Here is a 22,663-nt window from a genome sequence, read left to right on the forward strand (position 1 = left end):
GAGTCTGATTCACTCAAGTCAAGTGAGTGAAGTTTGATTCTCTTTCATCCGCGTGAATCAGTGCGCCTTTGTTCACTTTCACTTGGTAACAAAAACGGTAAAGCCCTAGATTAGGAATTCACTATCTAATAGAGTCACAAAAAAATAGTAGCCACTTTTGTTCTCTTTTGTAGTCATTTATATATATATATATATATATATAAATATATATATAAATGACTACAAAATAGGGCTATAGGGCGGCTACTGCCCGCCCTATAGCCAGGGCAAAGGCAGAGATACGTGAAATACACCGCCAGCTCAGTCATTTCCAGCCGAGGACTGCAGTTTCGTGCTTATTAGCACCTATGCAGCATTATATTAGCTACCAGTTTGTTTGGACTCTTGGCTTCCTTAAGAGGTTTTCCATCTCCAGCTCAGTCACTTTCCTATGCCGGGCTGATGAGTGCTAATAAGCACGAAACTGCATTCCTCGGCTGGAAATAACTGAGCTGGCGGTGTATTTCACGTATACACACACACACACACACACACACACACACACACACACACACATATATATATATATATATTCAACACAAAATAAAGCACGGACTTAGGCGAACACCACAGTTTTCGAAAAAAATCGATTTTGAGAAATTTAGAGGGCCTAATAAGCGTTCTTCTTTAAAAATCCTGATTTCTTTTTAATCGATGAACTATTGAGAATACTAGAAGAAATTTACTAAACTCGAATGCACTGTTTATAACTGAAATTTACTTTTTCTTTCTTGATTTTCTCATACCCACGTTTTTAAAGTTTTTATTTACGCCAATAGCTCTAGCAAAGAAATTTATTAACTCTAAAGATTTGAAACTTTGCAAAAATGTTAGCTGAACAAATTACTATATAAATCTCGAAAAATTAATGCACATGCCGTACGTGGTTTCGAAATAAGGACCAGTTAAACTTACGAGGAAAAAAGCAAGTTATTCGGGAGAATTTTTCAAACACCTTGCCGATAAAACCTGTTTTTACTTGATTATTCCTAAATCGGAGAGTCATATCACTCGCTGGTATCGAACGAAAAGATCGACAAAAAAAGTTTTAAAAATTATAAAAAAGTAAATGCACTGGAAGTGTTAAGGAAACGGGAGTTTTTTGCTAAAAATATGACTATTTTATTAAAAAAAAAAAAGATTTTCTTTTTTCAACAAATATAAGTAGTCAAAATGTGTTATATATGTCAACTTTTTCACTAATAATAAAGCGGAAAGTCTGGATCTCTGGATGACTGTTTCGTTCATAGCGCCAAGACCGTTCGGCCGGTTTTGGTGAAATTTGGCACAAAATTAGTTCTTAGCATAGGGGTGAGCACCTCGAAGCTATTTTTTTGGAAAAATCGATATTGTTCTTTTTTTATTCCAATTTTAAGAACATTTTATCGAGCAAATTATCATAACATGGACGAGTAAATTACCATAACGTTGACAGGCAAATTACCGTAACATGGGAAGGCAAATGAACATAGCAAATTGGCGAGAAATTCGTCATCCATTGTATGTAAATAGTATACAGGCTAACCAAACAAACTTTGAGTTTTCTACGACGGGCGAAACCGTGCAGGTACCACTTGTATTTAATAATTGTGTTAAGCTTTAGAAAGGCGCAAAGGAATATTGAAGAAAAAATATTCAGGGTGTTCGCGCGTACCTTAAGGAAGTTCGCTCCGAACTTAAGTTGTCAAGGTGGAGTCGACAGATGCGTTGAACGTCTCAAAATCGGAAGCGCGCTGCCGAAGTGCCATATACGATATGAATTTAAACAAATAAAGAAATACTTGGTCACTGTTTTTTGCAGCTAAGACTTGATTGTTTGGTAGTGATTTTTAATGAAATGGTCCCCCGTTGGAAACAGGCGACCAATAATCTAGAGCTTTAAAAACGGCCATCTCGTTTATTTGGAAGACCTGCAAGAACGATTTTAGCCGGCGAACTACTGTCCAACCACGGTTTGTATGGAATTGGCGAACGCCCAGTTAAGACGAGTCTATCTGAATGAGGGGAAAAGTAAAAATTTGAAGCGCGTGTTCCGTTGATTTGAATGAGATTCTGCTTAATTTAGAGGCAAACATACATCTGCAAACGCTGACACCACTAAAACCTAATAGATGCGTCCATTTCCGCCTGTAAACCGGATATTTGCCTTTACATCTTGGGTGGTCAGACAGCTCTTTTTTTGTTTTCAAAGAAGCAGTTTTTCTTAGTTTTATTTACATGAATTTCAAACGATGAGTACTTACCATCCACTTGAATATCCTCCCTGTCATTCAAATGTTGGTGGTGGTCAGAAATGTCGCTGTATATTGGGTCGAAGAACCCTTCCTGGGCCATCAGCTCGTCGAGTCCTGTCTCCCAGTGTGAACTCTGGTTGTCGTCTGGCGGAGGAGTGTACACGACGTGGCCATACACTATGTCCTCTGTCAACAAACATAGCGTCACCCAAGGAGAAAAAGAGAACGGCAACCACAAAAATCAAATCAGCCCAGATCTATGCAGTTTGAATTTTGGGTCTGTAGGACCCTTGTTAATGTAGGACCCTACACTCTTAAAAAAACGAGCTAACGTGAGCTGAGCATCACATGGCTTCCTTTTACACCAATTTAATGTTATTCCCTATTATTGGCAATTTTAATGTGATTCAATAGTTAGCTCTCTAAATATCACCAACAATGGCCAAATTAAAACCAGATTTAAAAAAAAATAAAAAAAAAAAACAATCGCCAAATTTGTCCCCAAGTTGGCGAAAAAACTTGGCGACTAAAAGACTGACAATATATCGCCAAGTGTCCGTTATATTATAACACCACTTGAGTTACCATCGAAATTAACTATGATTTCAATCCAAAAATGTGCAAAAGACCCCTTTAGAAACATCTGAGTGCAGTCCAAAGGGGAGGTGCACAACTAGACCCCACTAGGAGTCTACGTACCAAATGTCAACTCTCTAGGACATACCGTTCTTGAGTTATGCGACATACAACCGCACATACGTACATACTCTCATACATACGTACATACGGACGTCACGAGAAAACTCGCTGTAATTAACTCGGGAATCGTCGAAATGGGTATTTCGGGAGTCTATGCGTTCTTAGGTATGTGTGTACGTGTGGTCGGGTCGAAAACAACTCAACATTCATTCGGGGGTGAGCAAAATGGAAATGGAGGTCGATTTTTGAGTGAAAATTTTTTCGCGAATACAATACTTCCTTTTTTGTAAAAGGAAGTAATTAATAGCCCTGTTTGTTTAGCCTTGAAACGAGTTAAATATTGCAAAAAACAGCTGCAAACATCTTATTGGTGTTAAGTTTGACGCTTATTACTATTCTTCTCAACCATATACTTTTAGATTTTTTCAACTTTAAAAGAATAATCATCATGGCGGAATCCAATTGGATAAATGACATAATTTGACGGCATATTTTCTGGAAACAATGCATGCCATTTTTTTTTCTTTCTCCAATCCTCTCCTAAATTTGTAACAAAATAAAACATTTATTCAACAACCATTCGGTTTCAGTTAATTAAAATTCTTAATTAGACATAAAACTGAAAATATGTTTAAAAAAAAAATTTTTGTGAAATGAAATAGAATGTCCTATGTCATTTTAACCGAAAGTTTATTAAAAAAAAAAACTTCGTATCAATTTATTGTAATAAATATATTTTCAATTTCCTTTCTTTAATTAACGGATTATTAGCTCATTAACGAAAGGAAAAAGTACTCAGAAAAAATCTATCTAGGAAAGAGTCATTTTTTTTAGTTAATGGAAATAGATTTAAAAAAAAAAACTGCATAAATGGAAAGAAAAATAAATAAATATAAATATATGTTAATTGCACGCCATTTCGTACAAAAAAAAAAGTTTTTATCTTTCCAATGTTTAAAAAATTGTTAATAAGTTTGTTTTTCGACTTGTTTCTACTACAAACGATAACAAATGTTTATGGTAATTAAAATTAGTTTATTTATTTGTTATTTCTTTGACAATATCAATTTGAAGTTGCTGTTATTTACGGGTAAGTTGCATCTATCAAGGTTTATGTCGAAGGATTTGGCATGAATCTGCAGCTTAAAATCCTTAACTGTACCAAACTCAACATTGTTTTTAATGTTATTAACGAACTAGCTCAAAATATCTCTCAAGCAATGAAACAACCATTACTTGAGGGAGAGAGAGATTCTTGACGCTTCCACGTCAAAACCCTAGTTGAAAAAGAAAATGCTTTTAAATTTGGACTACTCTCTGGAAAGAAAATCATACATTTTTATTTTATCATGATAAACTTCTTTCTAATTGTCCATTAGGATTCAAAAAAACTTTTTTTTCAGCTAGTGTCCAGGATACCTCTTATTTTTTTTAAAGTTACTTATAGTATTTTGCTGTAAAAGTTTTAGCTTCTTACGCAAATTTTAAGACGGTGCTCAATGACCCCTCAATTTAACATTGGCTGTAGCATAGAAAATGTCCCAAATTTAGAAACATTCAATTTCCCCAGGTATTTTTTTTTTCGTAAATACTTATTTTATTGCAACGTACATGCATATTACTCGTGTATATTATAATATATGTAGCTTTGTTTTTTTTTCAGTTCAATGTATTCTTTTGACCCCCTTCCCCATAGTTATGGAGTTTGGAGAAAGGAGTTGAACACCCTCTTTCAGTTGAAATAGGAAGCTAAAATTCTTCCAGTGTATAACTATCCACAAGTTTAAAAATATTGAAGGGTGTTCTGTTATCTAGGAGAAACATGTATTTTACATGTATTTTTGAACCACTCTAGTGTTTATATTGTAATTCCATTTGTTCATCTTACAATGCTTTACTTTGTTTTACCTACGGTTAGCTAGAAAACAGATTGAAAAAGGTAAGTAAATCTCGTCCTTCACTTTAATAAAGAGAAACCGTTTATTGGGCTTCTGCTCTCGACACGTAACAAGAAAGCTTGTTATCCTGCATTTTATGTTTTCTTTATATACTTTTCTGCTTCTCATTTGGATCTGAGGAGCGTCACTAAATATTGGAGCACACCAAGAGTAGTAAAATCTGCAAGTGCAGGTCATAAAGCTCAGGAAAAATGGCGGATCTTTGTATATAAGTTTAATGTGATTCGATCAGAGAACTTGGCGGACTTCTCAGTAATTGTAAGTTTTATATTTGTGTCAGTTGCGAGTCTATGGACGTTAAGCATGTATTAAAATGAAGTAGCATTTCTTAACATTAGGCTTGTTCTAGATTGAAATTTTTGATTTCAGTCAGTAAAGATATTCAGTGTACTGTTCATTATTCAAGACTACCAAACGGGGGAAGGTGCCATGGAGCAACCTGTTATATTGAAATTTAAGGGGGGGGGGGTGATTTTTTTTTGGGGGGGGGGGCGGGCTTTAACTATTCGGGCTTGTTTTCTAGCATTTGTGAGGTTGCACAATTACTCTCCGGTGGGTAAGGCACCACCAGAACTATTTTGTATTCGGATCATTGCTCCACACTGGCATTCAATTATTAATAAGAAAATCCCCCATACACAAACTATCATTAAAAATACAATCTTTAATTGCTTTACAGAAAAACTAGAAAAAAAATTTGAAAATATTTCTTTTAAGTAAAACGAATGTTCTCAGAACAACCACGCTATCTTCGTATGGTGATAATTGAAGAATGGCTAGGGTGTAAAGAACTACTATTTAACTGATATTATTAAATGGCAATGACTATCTTCACTTGTATAATAGCCAAAATCACTGATCGAGTAACGCTCTGACGTCACCAACAATTAAACTCGTGCGAGACGGCAGTATTTCATTGTTGCCCCATTACTTAAAATTCAGTAATTTCATTTATAATTAGATAATATTTATATTAAGCCAACTTACTATAAAATAAATAGAAAATCAAAGCTAAATATCAAGTTAACTTAACTGGGATTTAACGAATAAGACAACTAAGCGACTTTATATGAATGAAGAAAAATTGAAACCCGTCATACATATTATGACTGGTGATTCTCTGGAGAAGGTATACGAGGTATATCCATAAAAAATAAACAGTAATCAGAATACGATAATAAAGTTTTTTCGGACCAATCCGTACGCTTAATATAAAGATTATATTTACAGCGTATACCGTTATGGTATTTTTATTTTTTTACCAAAGTCCAAAGTCTCAATTAGCAAAGTCTAACCAAATAAAGAACTATTTTAACAATATGGAAATTTAAAAATATTTTCTGTCGTGAAACTTAATGATGAATTTAGCTGTTTTCCCAATTGATGTAAAACAATTCTGTCTCCTTTTGAACGCGTCAAAATTAACAGGAAATCATTCTAATAAAGAAGTAATTTGCTTCCGTCATCCCATGACGGGTGATTTTCTAGTATACATTGAGTTGCAAAACTAATGGCCCGTACTAAAAGGGGTGATAGACCAGTGTTGCCAGATTGGGGGAAATTTCCCCATTTTGGGGAAATCTGGTGCTCTCTGGGGAATTTTTGGGGAAATGGGTTTTGAGGGGAATTCTTTGGGGAAAAATTTTTTTCTTGGGGAAAACTCGGGGAAAAAAAACTTCTAGAAAAAAGAATTTTTTTCGTATTTAAATTCGCGTTTTGACATCTGGTAGTTACATTGTTTGTATCAAACAGCGTTGGTTTATGGAATTCGCATTATGTGGAATCTTAAGCTACGGAATTCGCATTAATGTTCTACTTGAATAACTAGTTGATACGTGAAACAGGTAAAAATAAGTGTGATGAAGAATGTACTTGGATAAATACTCGTATATACAAAAATCATAGTTTAAATGTACATACAGAGTAGTAAACGCGAGTAGAAAAAAAAAAATTTGGCTATTTCTTATTTCTCAGTCAGGCGCTTGTATTTATGACTAGTGGCACCCGCACGGCTTTGCCCGTAGTAGAAAATTAAAAGATCTTTTGGTTCCCCTGTATATTTACAAACAATTCATGATGAATTTCTTGCCAATTGGCTTGCCCACGTTATGATAACTTGATAATTTAGTCGTCCATCTTATGATAATTTTGCTCGAGAAAAATGTTCTTAAAATTGGAATAGAAAAAGAACAATATCGAATTTTCGAAAAATTGCTTAAGGTGCACACTCCCATGCTACAAACTAATTCTTTTCCAATTTTCATGAAAATCGGCCGAAGGATCGAGGTTCTATGCGTGTCATAGAGACCCTGACAGACAGAGAAATATCCAGACAGACAGACTTTCAGCTCTATTATTAGTAAAGATAAAGAAAGATAAAGATGATAAAAAAAGGCGAAAATGGAAAGGAAAAAAAGGTTGGGGAGTTTTATAAGAAAATTTGGCTATTTGGGGAAATTTTTTTTTTCAAGAGACAAAAATATCATAGGAAGTCTATTCATTTTATGAAAATATTAGCGGAAAAATAGTTTTTGAATTTGGGGAATTTTGATAGCAAACATCGTTTTTTGGGGAAAAGTTGGAAGGGAATTGGGGAAATCTGGATTTGACCATCTGGCAACACTGTGACAGACCCAGCCAAAACAATCAACTTTCACAATGCAATGTAAGGTCAGAAAGCAAACGACAGGCCAGGAGACTAAGAACAACAATATGAAGAACAAGAACTTTAATTTATAACTTTATAACAACGTTATTTAGATGGACACAAGTACTGTATCTTTTTCCAGCTGGTGTTTCCCGATTTATGAACATGTACCAGCGAATGTTCGAGGCATCACGTCAATTCAACACGACGAGCACCTGCCGATTTTTCTAGGAATGTTCGAAACTACCTGGATACTGCCTTTCCAAATAGATGAATGGAGTCGCTTTCAAAAATTTAAAGGTATTGTTTCCTGAAAAAGCATGCTTGAAAACATAGGATCTGACCATTTAAAAAATAATTTATTTAAGTTTAATATTTTTAAAAAATTACTTAAATCGTTGCGCTTTCATTGTTTACGCTTCTGTCGTGTGACATCACAAATGATGAAATGTCATTCAGTATTGTCATTCACAGAGCAAAATATTTAATTCGCATCTTTGCTCACGTGTACTGGCAACGATCTGGTTGATAGCAAGCGTAGAATTCAGTATTTGATTCGTTTCTTGATTATCATAACGTGGAAATGCGGTAGACGTATGCGCCAAAGTGCATCATTTGTGACGTCATAAAGACCACGCCTTGTTTGAAAAAAACGGACATTTAAAAAAAATAATTAAAAAATAACTGTTGGGAAAATTAAAGTAATTTATGGGTCCATGTTATTTTATTTATTTATTTATATTGTGTTTGCTTAGTCTATCAATTTCAGTGACTAAAAGTAGTACTTTTGACTGAAGGAAACAACCCCATTGGCCATGAAGTGCATGGAGGGCGAGTCTTTTGACCTCCCAAATCTCCCGATTTGCCCAACTTATATTTTTTTCTCTGGGGAAACCTGAAAAGTAGCGTATACAAAACTCCCACCGCGTAACCAGAGGACTTTTTCCGAAAAGGCGCTGCAGCTGCAGACCTTTGTGATATGACATGTATATTCCAACGTGTGCGTTGTTTAATGCATCGCTGATGTGAAGCTTGTTTTGAAGCTGGCGAGCGCTCATTTGAAGCTTTATAAGAAATAAAGATTCTTTGTCTTTATATTGCTGTTCTTGGTCTTTATTGCATTCTCCATTTCAGCGAACCAAGTATCCTCTCACGTCTCACCGTTTGTTTTCCAACTCCAGATTGCAGTGTGAAACTTGTTTGTTTTGGGAAGGTGTATCACCCCTTTTAGTATGGCCCATTAGTTTTGCAACATTCTATATATAAGGAAGTTCTGCACGGCTTCCTTCACTACATCGTCCAAATGGAAACGTTTACTCCCATGGATTTCGAACCCTTGATCTGCTTGGAAGCCAAACGCTTTAACCACTGTGCTACCTTCATTCATTCATTCATCATAATCATCATCATGTGTCCCTCTTCTCCCATAATCCCCTGGACTCCCAGATAGGAAGGGCAAATATTTGTCCTCGCTCTGGTTATATACATATATATATATGTACATACATACATATATATATACATACACGAAAATTGAAGAAATATTGAGTGTTCTGCTAAAAAGGAACCGAAAATAAAAACGCGAAAAACAACAGCAGTGTAGAATGTAGATGTCTTCGGACTCAGAAAATGTGGGTTAAGTGCCGCAAGTTAAATAAATATGACATAAAAGGGTAAACACTGAAAGAGCAAAAGAATGTGGATGAAAAATGCTATAAAATTGGAGGAATAAATGGATAATAAACAGAGCGTGTTTGAATTCGAATTTCTACGTGCAATGATATTGCGATTTTCGTTTATAGCATTCAGCTTTCAATGCGAAATTATTTTTGAAACTCAGCTGAGAAATTATTTGTTTGGATTTAGTTTGTTTCTCTGGTTTACCTGCTTGCTTTCAAGGTTGAAGACAATGTGCAAAACATTACTCTTTAAGAGACTCTTTTTCACATGTTCGTTCAACAGAATTGAAGTCTTTGGTGTAGAAAGATAACAACTCCACTTTTAGTCGGTTTCGTGATTTACATTGAAATATGCGACGAAAAATATTATCTGTTATTATTATATTAGAAAATAGCACGTCAAGGTGTGACGGGTTAAAATTTCTTCTGCATTTGAACAAAGTCATTGCCTGTTTGGTGCTATTTTGATGGTTGAAATTTTAACCCAAACTCCAGTGTAGTACACTCCAGTGTACTGCACCCAGTAACTACACCCCAGTGTAGAACCCCCAATTCTAGTAGGTAGCGTAAGTTTTGACCACTTTTTCGTTTCTTCAGTCTCCTAAAATGACAGTCTTAACAGTGAAGCAGTCAAAGGATCCAGTTCAGCCTTGTCAAAATCAAGCATTTCCCTGCATGTGAAACATTACCAAAAAATATTAACAAATTAATCATGCCGTAGTGCGAGTTTCATTGTTGGTGACGTCAGGAGCGTCACGGGATCAGTGAAATCGCTATTATAAATATATGAGGATAAGACAAGTGGGCCAAATGAAGCTAGCCTAAGGCTCAAGATCAAATATCTTGCTCATTGGAAGAAACAAATATATATATAAAAGAAAATCTTTGCCGGTCGAACCCTAGATGTTATTCTGCAGTGGGAAGATAAAGAGCAGTATCTGCAAATTTTTCATTTTTTCGCATTTTTGTCAATTATTTTAGATTGACTGTACAAGCTTGCTTATTCGGTTTGCGCGAAAACTAAAGCATTAAAAAAAATAATAACAAATAAAACAAAATAAAATAAAATAAATCTGCAAAATTCCAACATTTTCCCCTCTTGTTTAATATAGAATAAAAACTCCTTTCTTCAAGTACCTCAAAAATTAATTCCTCCAGGTGTATGTCATCCCGTTTACCTTCCCACGGCAGTATTTCTCTCTTTATGTGGTAAGTATTTCCTGCCTATCAGACTAGACTGCTTGTACAACCTGTATAATTGTATCAGGACACGAGACATTATTATCATGACGACCAACTAACTACAAGTAACATTTACAAAAGAAATAAAAAAGTGAAGGGAGTGGATTTTAGGAATGGTCACGTGATTTTTGTTTTTCTTGTCTTGGGAATTTTATGAGCCCAATATTATGATTTGCGAAAAAAATCTATTGGGAGTCCTGGATATAAATAGCATCAGCACATATGCAGTAGTAGAACAAATCGTCACTAAGTCAAACTCGACTTTAAAAAGCATACCCACTTGGTTGTCCCATAAAAATAAAAACGAAAGTCTGTTTTTCAAGTCGCACACCCTCTTATATGTTTCTTTTTAAGTCAAAACAATAGAGTTGGTTCCTTCAGTCAAAAATACTACTTTTGATAACTAAAATTGATAAAATAAGCAAAAAAAAAAAAAAAAAAAAAAAATTCATAAAATAAAATAAAATAAAAAAATAAAATATAAAAATAAAATAACATGGACCCAAAAATACTTTCATTTTCCCAACAGTTACTTTTTAGTTAATTTTTTTAAAGTCCGAATTTTCAAAGAAGGCGTGGTCTTGCTGACGTCACAAATGATGCAATTTGGCGCATCTTTCTACCGCATTTCCACGTTATGATAATCAAGAAGCGAATTAAATATTTTGCTGTGTGAATGGCAACAGTGAATGGCATTTCATCATTGGTGATGTCATCGGCAGAAGCGTAAACAATGAAAGCGCACCGATTAAAGTAGTTTTTTTAAAATATCAACCTTAAACAAATTATTTTAAAAATGGTCAGATCCTATGTTTTTAAGCATGCTCTTTCAGAAAAAAAATGCCTTTTAAAATTTTAAAAAACGATCACATTGTAAAAAAAGTTTTATATAATTTGAACGACAACTTGTGCCGACCTGTGCCCCCTTGAGATCGAATCGATTTTTATTTATTTATTTATTTATTTATTCCCGGAAGTTCGAAATTTTATGTTGATAAAACGTTGCCCCTATAGTCCCGCATGTACCACAAGAATGTTTATCCAAATTAAGAATTATTTAGGTGTCCAGCTAAAGGCCTAAAATTTAATTTTCTTCAAAAAATTGTTTTTTTTCTCACTATGTTTTTATTAATGTAAGAAAAATTTTAAGAAGTTATCAAGCTGAAAAATATAAACAGTGAAGTCGATAATTAGCATAAAATAAAAATTTTCGCTCTCTTGCAATATTTAAGATTCCCACATAGTATTCAAAAATGTGGATTTTTTCAAGTTTAAAATCAATTTTTCATTTTAAATACATTATTTTTTTTATTATTCATTTACAAATGTTTATTTGAAAATGTGTTTTCGCTACTGATTTTTGAACTTTATTTTTTATTGAAATCTATATGTAATTTTTTCAAAAGATAAATCGAAAAAATTAATTTTCTGAAGAAATTTATAGATTTTAGGCCTCTTGATGGACACCTAAATATTTTTTAGTTTGAATAAATATTTTTGTGGTACATGTGGGGATAAAGGGGCAACGTTTTATCAACATAAAATTTCGAACTTCCAAAAAAAAAAAAAAAAAATCACCCTCGATCTAGTACACAGGGTCGGTTTACACTTTCGGGCGCAAGTCGTCACTGCTGTTGTTCAAATTATATGGAACTTTTTGTACAATTGTTTTGACCTAAACAGTCTATGGGCTAAGCAAAAATATCGTTCAAGTTCGTTTACCAATCTTAGGGACTGAGAACTTAGAGAACTTAGTTGAAATCTATTATTATTGATGAACTCAATAGAAAAAAAAACAATATTCCCATGCAGAAACTGTCTCATTAAGTTTTAATTAGTAATTGAAATAGGGACTATGATCCGCGGCCTTCTCGGACTTCTACAAAAATTGTTGTCTCTAGGTGGCGCTAATGCACCAAATATTTGTAATCTAAAAATTTAAGAAACCGTTTTTCAACCGTAATTTTGCTGTTTTATTCAATTTTTCACTGCAAAATATATTATTACGTTTTAAAATACTTACTTTTGTTTGTAATTTTGTAACAAAAAGTAAGAATTGACCTACAAAATCTTAAGAACGTAAACAACTCTTACAAGCTGCCAATTCGCAACTACAGCGCTCGAATATGCTACCTTGCGGTGATTTACAAAACTGCCGAAAAAACTAAAACATTGCCACATTGCTTTCCGCGTGTGTCTGTTGACGTAAACACAGGCAGTTTGTTCTGAGTATTTATTAACGCATTCGATGTGTCTTAGATTGCTTTCAGTTACAGAAATTGTTTCGTCCCTCAATAGTATTCTCGAGCTTCTCAAAATAATGCTAGTTTACATTATCTCCTTCTAAAAAGCGAGTTGATTGTTAAATGGTGAAGGCGTAACCACAAGACAACTCTGGATTAACAAACTTGGATAACGTTATACCAGGTAATTTTTTCTTATATTGTTTTGTGTGAATTTGTAAGAATATGGGTTTTTTTTTTTCTAAATCTTAAATTAATTTAACTAACCATATTTTACAACAGCATTTAGTTGGAATGGACAGTATACAAAATATTTTCTTGAATATATAATTGTAGAACGAAATGAAAAATGTTTAACCGAGAAAGAATTTATTTTATTGCTTGTATTCTCAGTTGAAAGGATTCGCCAAATTTGTTTAGGGTTATAGTTTTAGTATTGTGCGAGTTAAGTACCCTTGGCGAGATTCCGCATGTTAGTTAAACCATTTTTATTTTTTATCATGAGTGGAATAAAATGGTAGAAAAATTACAGAATTCGATAAGTAAAAAGAAATAATGGTAGATCAATTGAAAAGAGAACTACCACCATATATCCGTGAGAATTTTGTTGATGATTTGCATAGCATGGCATAATTAAATCATAACTCTGAAATTAGAAACGTTCGAAACAGAAAAATTTTAAATTGACTGATTCGGGAATTTGAGAAAAATAACTCAGCTACAAATGCAAAACAATTAGCGCTAGCCAAGCAAAGCAAAGAAGTATCATCTTCTTTTGATAATATTTCGTAATGTCATGTAATCAAATTATCTAGCATTAATTGTTATTCTTGTCAGGCCACAATTATTATTTAGTTTTATCAAGATTTGATAAATATCGAATTCAACATCATGGAAATGCCTGCTTAGAACTGCGAACTACGTAATTTGCATTACTTTTTGACATTTAGTAATGCTTCTTGAATTCTCATTTCTTTTTACGTGGGCCAGAATGTCTACAAGACTTTGAAAATTAATTTAAAAAGAATAAAGCGAAAAAATCATGCATACGAGCAAAATTTATTAGGCTTATGAGAATTTTCTACGCTACGGCGTGCGTTTGTTTTACCTTTTTCGTCCGCCATTAGACAGTTCCTGCAGTGTCCCCTATAGTTCGTTGGATTTGCGAATAGATGTTTAAAAAAATTAGTAAATTAAACATTAGCAGACGAGGAATTAAAAATTAAAAAGTATATTTCATATCACAAGGATTTATCTTTTTCTTTTTTAATAATATTGCTTTTTGATTACAGACGATATTAAAATTCATTTTTGGCCTAATATCTCGTTAAAGGAAAAAAAAAAACATAAAAACATAGAAGGTGGTTTATTGGGTTAGGGATAATATATATAAAAATATTGCTTAGTACAAAAAAAAGTCAAAAATAGATGAAATAATTAAATAAATATCGAAAAGTTAACAATTCGAAAGTAAGATTTTGAGATGTGTGTCTGTCGGTCAGTCTATCCCCCCCCCCCCCCCCAATCTCGTAGACTTAACATTAACAAAAATCAGAGATAAATATGGCTGAATCAAAATAAAATGAATTTAAAGCGCAAATGTTTTTTCCAGTGCTCCGAAGCAGAGAGAAAAAGGACTAATCCCTGCCTCTGACTCCTACCATATCCCCTCGTTAGTGCACTAACTATCAAGCAAATATTCATCGCCGTTGCTTGAATAATTTAATCCAGTGGTGATTGGTGAATAACATTTTTTTGACTCGCGGGCCACAACTCACATTAATAGAAATCTCGCGGGCCAAACAGGTATAAAATTTCTTTATATGATTCAAATTTTTCTAGATAAAATGGGAAAACAAAGGAAAGGAAAGACAATTACAAACAAAAATTGCTGTCATGCTTATATCATCCACATGCTTATTTTATTGCATCTGCATTTTAGAAATCAGTTTATAACAACTTGGCTTCAAAATTCATAACACCGAAAAAAGATGATTTAGTAGTTTTTGAAGGTTTTAGAATATATTTTTCGTTTTATAGCACTGAACATAGCGACGAGCCACATGGGTCAGCTTCAAGGGCCATTTTTGGTCCGAGGGCTGTAGGTTGAGACAACTGATTTTATCAACGCTTCCAGTTCATTAGACCATTTTATGGATTATAGATGCAAACAGCATTGAAATACAATGGAGGACTATTCCTTTACACCAGATATTGTTCAAAAACTCGTCTCCTGTGCATGCCAGGAAACTCAATGTTTTTTGAAGAAATGCGCATTCAAGATCTAAAATTGTTCAGGCACATAATTTTGCTCTAGTGACAGTAGCTGTGTAAACTCTCAGAAAGAAAATGACTCAATACATGAAAATTGGATAGATGAATTCAGTGATCCTGACGATGATACTTCAAAATAAAATATTTGCTCCTCGGAAAAAAAAAAAAATGCACATGCATGATGTTTTTAACGTACAGGCATAATACTTTAAATGTTCATGAATAATATTTTTGATGTATTTGAAATTTGTTCGCCCTTTGCTTGTCATTTTCACTTCTTTTTGTGTCTCTTGAATGGTACGTAAAAAAATTATGAGACAGTATTTTTTTGGGAACATTGGGTTTTTTCATCTGTAGACAGTCAGGACTCAAAATATCACTTTTTGCAGTCCACGAAATGAGGTCGTTTCCAAAATTTTAAAAGTATTTTTTTCTGAAAGAGCATGCTTAAAAACATAGGATCTGACCATTTTTTAAATAATTTGTTTAAGTTTAACATTTAAAAAAAAAAACTTAAATCGGTGCGTTTTCATTGTTTACATTTCTTGCCGATGACATCACAAATGATGAAATGCCATTTTGTGTTGCCATTCACAGAGCAAAATATTTAATTCGCATCTTTATTCACGTGTATTGGCAACGATATGGTTGACAGCAAGCGTAGAGCGCAATTTTAATTCGCTTGTTGATTATCATAACGTGGAAACTTAGTAGAAAGATGCGTCAAATTGCATCAGATGGCGGATTAGCTTTTTGTGCCAAATTGCCAAGTTTACACCAAGTTTACAAGAAATTTTATAACACTGGAAGACTAAAATTTTAGGCGCTTACAGTATGTTAAACCGTTAGTATATTCAAGAATTTTTGTGAACTTGAGCTCGTTAGATTTTGTGTAGAGCATGCGCGTGAACTTGTGAAAAAGCGCGATGAGAATTTTTTTTAGTGGATTTCATGTAGTTATAAAATCGGAACAAAAATAACTCAAAAGCTCGTACTGTGTGATTCCATTGTAAAAATTTCTGTTTTTAATGGGTTACAGTTACAGAGCTTAAATACCTATTTTCAAATAGATATTGTGATTCAAAGTGGCTATCAAAACCGTTCAAGAGAAAAATAACTTATTTTCAAAGCGCTATAGCTCAAGTTTGTCACCTCTGATCTTCTTTTCGTCTATACTATTAGAAAGAACGCATTTTTTTCTTTCAAAATAAGTTTTTTCTCTAATGGTGTTGTTTCGAATAAGGATAAAAAAACGAGCTTGAAATTATATCTGTCGTAACGAATTGCCATGTTCAATCTCAGATTACGGGACATTTTATAATGCTGGAAGCCTGAAATTTTATGAGCTTAAAGTACTTTTGGTTGTCAATACGTTTTAGTATTTTTGTGAATTTGAGTTTATTAACTTTTATGTAGCAAGTTTGCAAAAGTCTTGACAAAACGCAGCAGAGAAACTTTCTTTCTGGATTTTAGAATGTCATAAATTCTGAACAAAAATAATTCAAATGCTCAAACTTTGTAATTCTATTGTCGATTTTGCATGTTTTTAATGGGTTATACTTGCAGAACGTAAATATTGATTTTCTAAAAGATATTGGCATCCCAAGTGGCTATCAAAATAGTTCACATCAAGAATAGCCTGTTTTTAATGCTCGGTAGCTCATGTTTGTCACCTTGTATCTTCTTTTCGTTTGTACCATGAGAAAGAACATATTTTTTCCTATAAAAATAAATTTTCTTTCCGATGGTGTTCTTTCAGACTAGCGGGAAAAAATGAGCCTGAAATACTATTTGTCGTTCGCGAGAAAATCTCGTTCTACAATACATAAAGAATGGTGAATGCCGTGACAACCGGCTTAAAGGGATTATGCAACTGTTATAAGTCAGAAATAGTTTTTTTATCAATCATTTAAAAAGATACTTTGCAAATGAAGTATAAATAAAAAAAAGAAAACTATCTTGTTCTGTTTAGTGTATCAGTCTGCTTCCAGAACAAAATACTTTTCTGATTCTAACATATTTAATCTGAAAAAGAACTTTTTAAATGATTAATAAAAAACTATTTCTGACTAATAACAGTTGCAAAATCCTTAAAGTCGGTTGTCACGGCATTTACATTCTTCATTTATTGTAGAACGAGATTTTCTCGCTAACGACAAATAGTATTTCAGGCTCATTTTTCACTATTTTGATAGCCACTTGGGATGCCAATATCTTTTAGAAAATCAAAATTTACGTTCTGCAACTACAATCCATTAAAAACATGCATATCGACAATAGAATTACAAAGTTCGAGCATTTGAATAATTTTTGTTCAGAATTTATGACATTCTAAAATCCAGAAAAAAAATTGCTGCGTTTCGTCAAGATTTTACATACAGACTACACAAAAGTTAATGAAGTCAAATTCACAAAAATACTAGAACGTATTGACAAACAAAAGTACTTTAAGCTCCTAAAATTTCAGGCTTCCAGCTTTATAAAACGTCCCGTAATCTGAGATTGAACATGGCAATTCGTTAAGACAGATATAATTTCAAGCTCGTTTTTTATCCTTATTCGAAAGAACACCATCGAAGAAAAAACTTATTTTGAAAGGAAAAAATGTGTTCTTTCTAATGGTATAAACGAATAGAAGATTCGAGGTGACAAACTTGAGCTATAGCGCTTTGAAAATAGGCTATTTTTCTCTTGAACGGTTTTGATAGCCACTTTGAATCACAATATGTTTTAGAAAATAGATATTTAAGCTCTGTAACTGTAACCCATTAACAAAAGCATTTTTACAATGGAATCACGCAGTACGAGCTTTTGAATTATTTTTGTTTCGATTTTATAACAACCTATAATCCAGGGAAAAAATTCCCATCGCGCTTTTTCACAAGTTCACGCGCATGCTACACAAAATCTAACGAGCTCAAATTCACAAAAGTACTTGAATATACTAATGGTCAAACATACTTTAAGCGCCTAACATTTCAGCCTTCCAGTGTAATAAAATTTCCTGTAAACTTGGTATAAACATGGCAATTTGGCACAAAAAGCTAATCCGCCATCTTGGGTCACATTTTTCGAAGATCCTAGATCCTCAGGATTTCGATCTAGGAAACTGACAATTTGCATAGGTTAGTTTCAAAGACATCTCTACGCTTCTATAAAATTTCATCCAAATCGGAGATGGTCGAGTGGGGACGATTTGAAAAATTAGGTCAGTTGACGTGGAATGACTCATTTTTGACTGAAGGAAACCACCCCATTTTAATTCGCTTCTTGATTATCGTAACGTGAAAACGCAGTACAAAGATGCGCCAAAGAGCATCATTTGTTACGTCATCAAGATCACGTCTTATTTGAAAAAAATCGGATATTTTAAAAAATCAATTAAAAAATAACTGTTGGGAAAACGAAAGTATTTTCTGGGTCAATGTTCTTTTTTTCTTTGCTTATTCTATCAATTTCAGTGACTAAAAGTACTACTTTTGACTGAAGAAACAACCCCATTGGCAAACGAAACCATGTTTCTAATCATCTTTTATGCCTTCGTTCCACATCCTAAAAAGGAAAAATATCACAAGGTTTGCGACTTGAAAAATTGACTTTTTTTTGGAATACCCTAATAGTCCCAAGCAAGTCTCTATCTTCCGTAAAGTCTAATCTATTTTTAGAAGCATTCTAGTTTTAAAAAATATACATCTTTATTTTGCAAAAAACGTGAACACGTGCTTTATTTTCCTACAAAGAAAGCGTTTTTTAGGATTCACCTTTCTGAGGGGATTAAGTTCCTGCTCTCATTATATTTTGGGACTAGCTTCCTAGTTGGCCGGTTTTGCTCGGTTTACCATAAAAATAAAAATTGTATCAAGTGACTTATGCTCAACAATCAAGCTTAAATAAAAGAAAAAAAAAAACATCATGCAAAATTTCCCTTCCAAACAATGATGACAGTGTTAAAATACTTTTAAAAAATTAAAATGGAAAAGATGGATTTAAAAAGGGCAACCATGGGAACATGAAATAAAATAAGTTTAAGAAATTAAAGTGTGAAAAATACAATGGATTTAAAAAGCGTAATCATGGAAACGCGAAAATTAAATGGTTAATAACTTGAATGGAAATGCGATTTTTCGAACTTGATTCAAAAGGTCTAGTACCGTTTTTCCTTTGATGTTAGAAGCTTACTTTTTCGACCAAAAGTCAAGTTATATCTGAAGTAAAAAATGTCGCTTTTTCCAATGGTGTCAAAAACAAAACTGTGGGACAATGCCTTCACTTTTTATTGATTTATTTAATGAAGAATGTAATACCTAAATTTCAGCTAAGCCTAAAAAATTCGAGCTAAAAACGCAAATAACTCTCGCCGTAATGAAGTTAGAGCATTGAAACAGATTGCGTAGAACGCGGAAATTTCTGCCCTTTCCAGCGAGATGTAACATTAATATGTGCAAGTAGTTTTTCACCCTTATATTCGGGAATGTATGTGAAAAATGGGTCTAAATTGGAATTAAAAAAAAAAAAAAGAACTACTCGTCGAGTTTTTTCGAACTGGTCTGAAAACCTTTCCGGTGCTAAAAGAAAGCTGCTGTGAAAATTTCAGCAAAATCGGCCGGGTTAGAGCCGCTATATAGTTAAGCCGACAGTTTAAGTTTAGCCATTTTGGATTGGATTTTTCATTGTTGCATTGTTAGGGTTACCACAGCAAAATTTCGGATTTCGCCAAATTTGCCGAAAATAATTTTTTATTTAATAAACAATTCACGTGCCGCTAATAATTGTTCACGGTGTGCAATCACCAAACGCGATAACTTGCCAGAAGGACAACCACGCTAACACGCGCTCCGATCCAAAATGGCTAATCTTAAGCTGATGCGTCGGCTCGTATATATAGGGGCCTTAGGCCGGGTAGTTCTCGAGTTTTGCGCGTTCAAACAAACAGACGCTTTATGTAGAAGATCTCTGAAACTGGGAAGGGATATATTGTGTGCAATACTATACTAATGTAAAAGGATAATTTTATTTCTGTTTCTAAAGGAAAAGTAGATACATTTGCTTATATTTTATTAGTTCACATATAATAGCGTTATACGTGAATTATTGTTAATTCATACTTACAAATTGTGTCTTAGCGTTGTATAAATTATAATTCAGATTTTTTTTTTTCAATATTATACATTAAGGCTTAATGTACAATTTTTTTCGCTTAGATTTGAAGAGAGGATAAAATTTATAAAGGAGTTTTTGATTATTCTTAGTAGAATCTAGTATTGAATCTTTTGCTTTTTATGTTTGTGCAAAGTGCGAGGATTAAACTAAAAGTTTTTGAGATACTCGTTTTTCCTATGATGCAATTAAAAAAAAAAAAAAGCAACAAATGAATAAAACTTTACTTCAGTTTTACTTGGTTGCAAGTAAAGCAATACGTAAACAAAATCGGCAAAGGTAGTCATTCCTTACTTTCAAAACGTTAATTAGATGCTAAATTGAAAAGGTTTAAACGCATTTGATTACCGAAATAATTTCTAAAAAAACTGAAATTGACCCTATTTGGAATTTTATCAAACCCCCTTCTAGGATATAAGTTTCATGTATTTAAACCTTTTGTATGTAGATCAATAATCTATTTAATTTACCTCTTTATCGCGAAAAATGTCTGAAAATGCTTTAGAAACAAGTTCAGTAATACCTTTTCTCTCAGCAACTGGAGAAATGACTAAAATATTTTCGGATTAGAAAGGTCCGATGTTATTGACTAATTGCATAATGTAAAATAACTCTTAAACTTGGGGTATTAAACAATTCCTGCCTCTATTTTTAAAAAATGCCCTTCTTTCTCTTTTAAAGTAACTAATATATTTCTGGCAAATAATCATTCCAAAATTTAGTTATAACGAAGCTTCTATTACCATATTTGTTTCTATTAATCCATGAATTCAAGCGCTACGTAACATAATTTGCATATTTCCAACGTAATAGACTCTTTGTTGTTTGAAATTGGTACTTTCTTGACACATTGCTTTCAGTAATAGTCCCAGAGAAGTGGGTTCTTTACAGTACGGTCGAGTCTCGACTTAAGCGAGGGATGCGTTCCAAGACCCTTCGCGTAAGTTGAAATTTCGCGTTGTGGAAAAGGATGTGTGTAAAACCTTTTATAAACATACCCCTACGATTATAGACACTTGTAAACACCACCTCAAACTGTTAAAAATCATTTCTTAACTATACATTACTGTTTCTTAAATAAAAAATTTATTTATTCTACTTTTTTTAGAAAACCGTTTTATTTAACATAAAAAAACTGCTACGATGCACAAAATCAATGATCAATGGGAAAGGAAGACGTAAAATAAACTACTACGGTACGTACATTATGTAGTAAGAAAAACATGCACTATAGTTATTGAAACTTTCTCTTTTTCCTTCTATCTTCACAAACTTTAAATGAAACAGCGCTCTTAGGTGTCATTATATTTCATCAACTTCCCATATGGAATGAAAAAAATAAATGGAAAATGAGGAGTAGTTATTTGTATAAGCGATGTTTAGACTAGTGCGGTGTGGGAACTTCCGCCCTCAGCAATGCCAAAGGGATGACGGTCCAAAAAAACCGCGATTCTCTTCGGAAAATTTTCATGTTGCGGGTGAAGAATTCGCGTTAGGAATAAAATTCTTTACCGGGGGAAAAAATCGTGTTATAGCCATTTCGCGTAAGTCGGATCGCGTTGTAGCGGGAGTCGACTGTATCTCAATATTTTACAAGTGGAATTAAAATTTACACCTACGTACAAAATTAAGAGACGCAGAGGTAGCATTTTATATCAACAGTAGCCTGAATACAGCACTATACCCCCATACCCCCATTGAACTGCAATTACGTTTTATCTATTACATTGCTTGATTTACTTTGTTCAATATATCTTGCTTGTTGCTCATGAGTCTGGGAAGTTATGTTACTTTATCTTCGGATACATTACTTAAGAACTGATTTTGGGTATCCTCCGAGCTTTTTGAAATGTTCAAGAAAAATTCTTTTCAGTTCAGTCATGATTAAAATATTCTTTCGAGCGCTCCTAAATAGGACTAAACATCAGATTTTGTGGAAAGAAAGTTCATAGTTGGTTTTCGGTGTCGGAAGCTTTTGTAATAAGAGCCAAAAATTTTCAAATTAACTGTAAGGATTCGATTTCCAAGATTGAATATCATGATTTTTCTCAACAAGTGGGAATTTTTAATTTCATGTGTTGCTTCTGTCAAAGTAACGCGATGCATATGTTATGTATGTGAGAATATGCGCATGAATTCCAATGACGCATAGAAAATTTAGGAGTAAAACTAATTCTATTATTGTTATCGCATGCTTAATCAATAAAGCATACTATCTTTTATTTGGTTTATACAGAGAATTCCAGGTTACTTTCATTTTAGCATTAATTGCTGAAAAAAGTTATTAATGTATACTCTCCTCGCTTGCGTTTTTTCTACTTTTTATACAAACACGTTCAAAGGTCTTGTTAAAATAACCTAGCACAATTTTTTTTTTTTTTTTTTTTTTTTACCATAATCATACACCTAAATACAGTAGACCCTCATTTAACGCAGTTTCAATTATACGCGGTTTAAGATTTGACACCTTAATTTTTTACGCGGATGAGTT

General features: G+C 33.3%; 1 protein-coding gene across 1 annotated transcript in view; it reads right to left on the minus strand.

The window, feature by feature from the left end:
• Positions 1 to 22,663, minus strand: part of LOC129216715 (follicle-stimulating hormone receptor-like) — a 75,181-nt gene that overhangs the window by 24,182 nt on the left and 28,336 nt on the right. The window contains exon 6 of the mRNA XM_054850932.1: positions 2,283 to 2,459. Within this exon, the coding sequence (XP_054706907.1) occupies positions 2,283 to 2,459 (177 nt within the window). The remainder of the gene's footprint in view (positions 1 to 2,282; positions 2,460 to 22,663) is intronic.

This window comes from Uloborus diversus, chromosome 2, assembly GCF_026930045.1.
Source record: "Uloborus diversus isolate 005 chromosome 2, Udiv.v.3.1, whole genome shotgun sequence".
NCBI lineage: Eukaryota > Metazoa > Arthropoda > Arachnida > Araneae > Uloboridae > Uloborus > Uloborus diversus.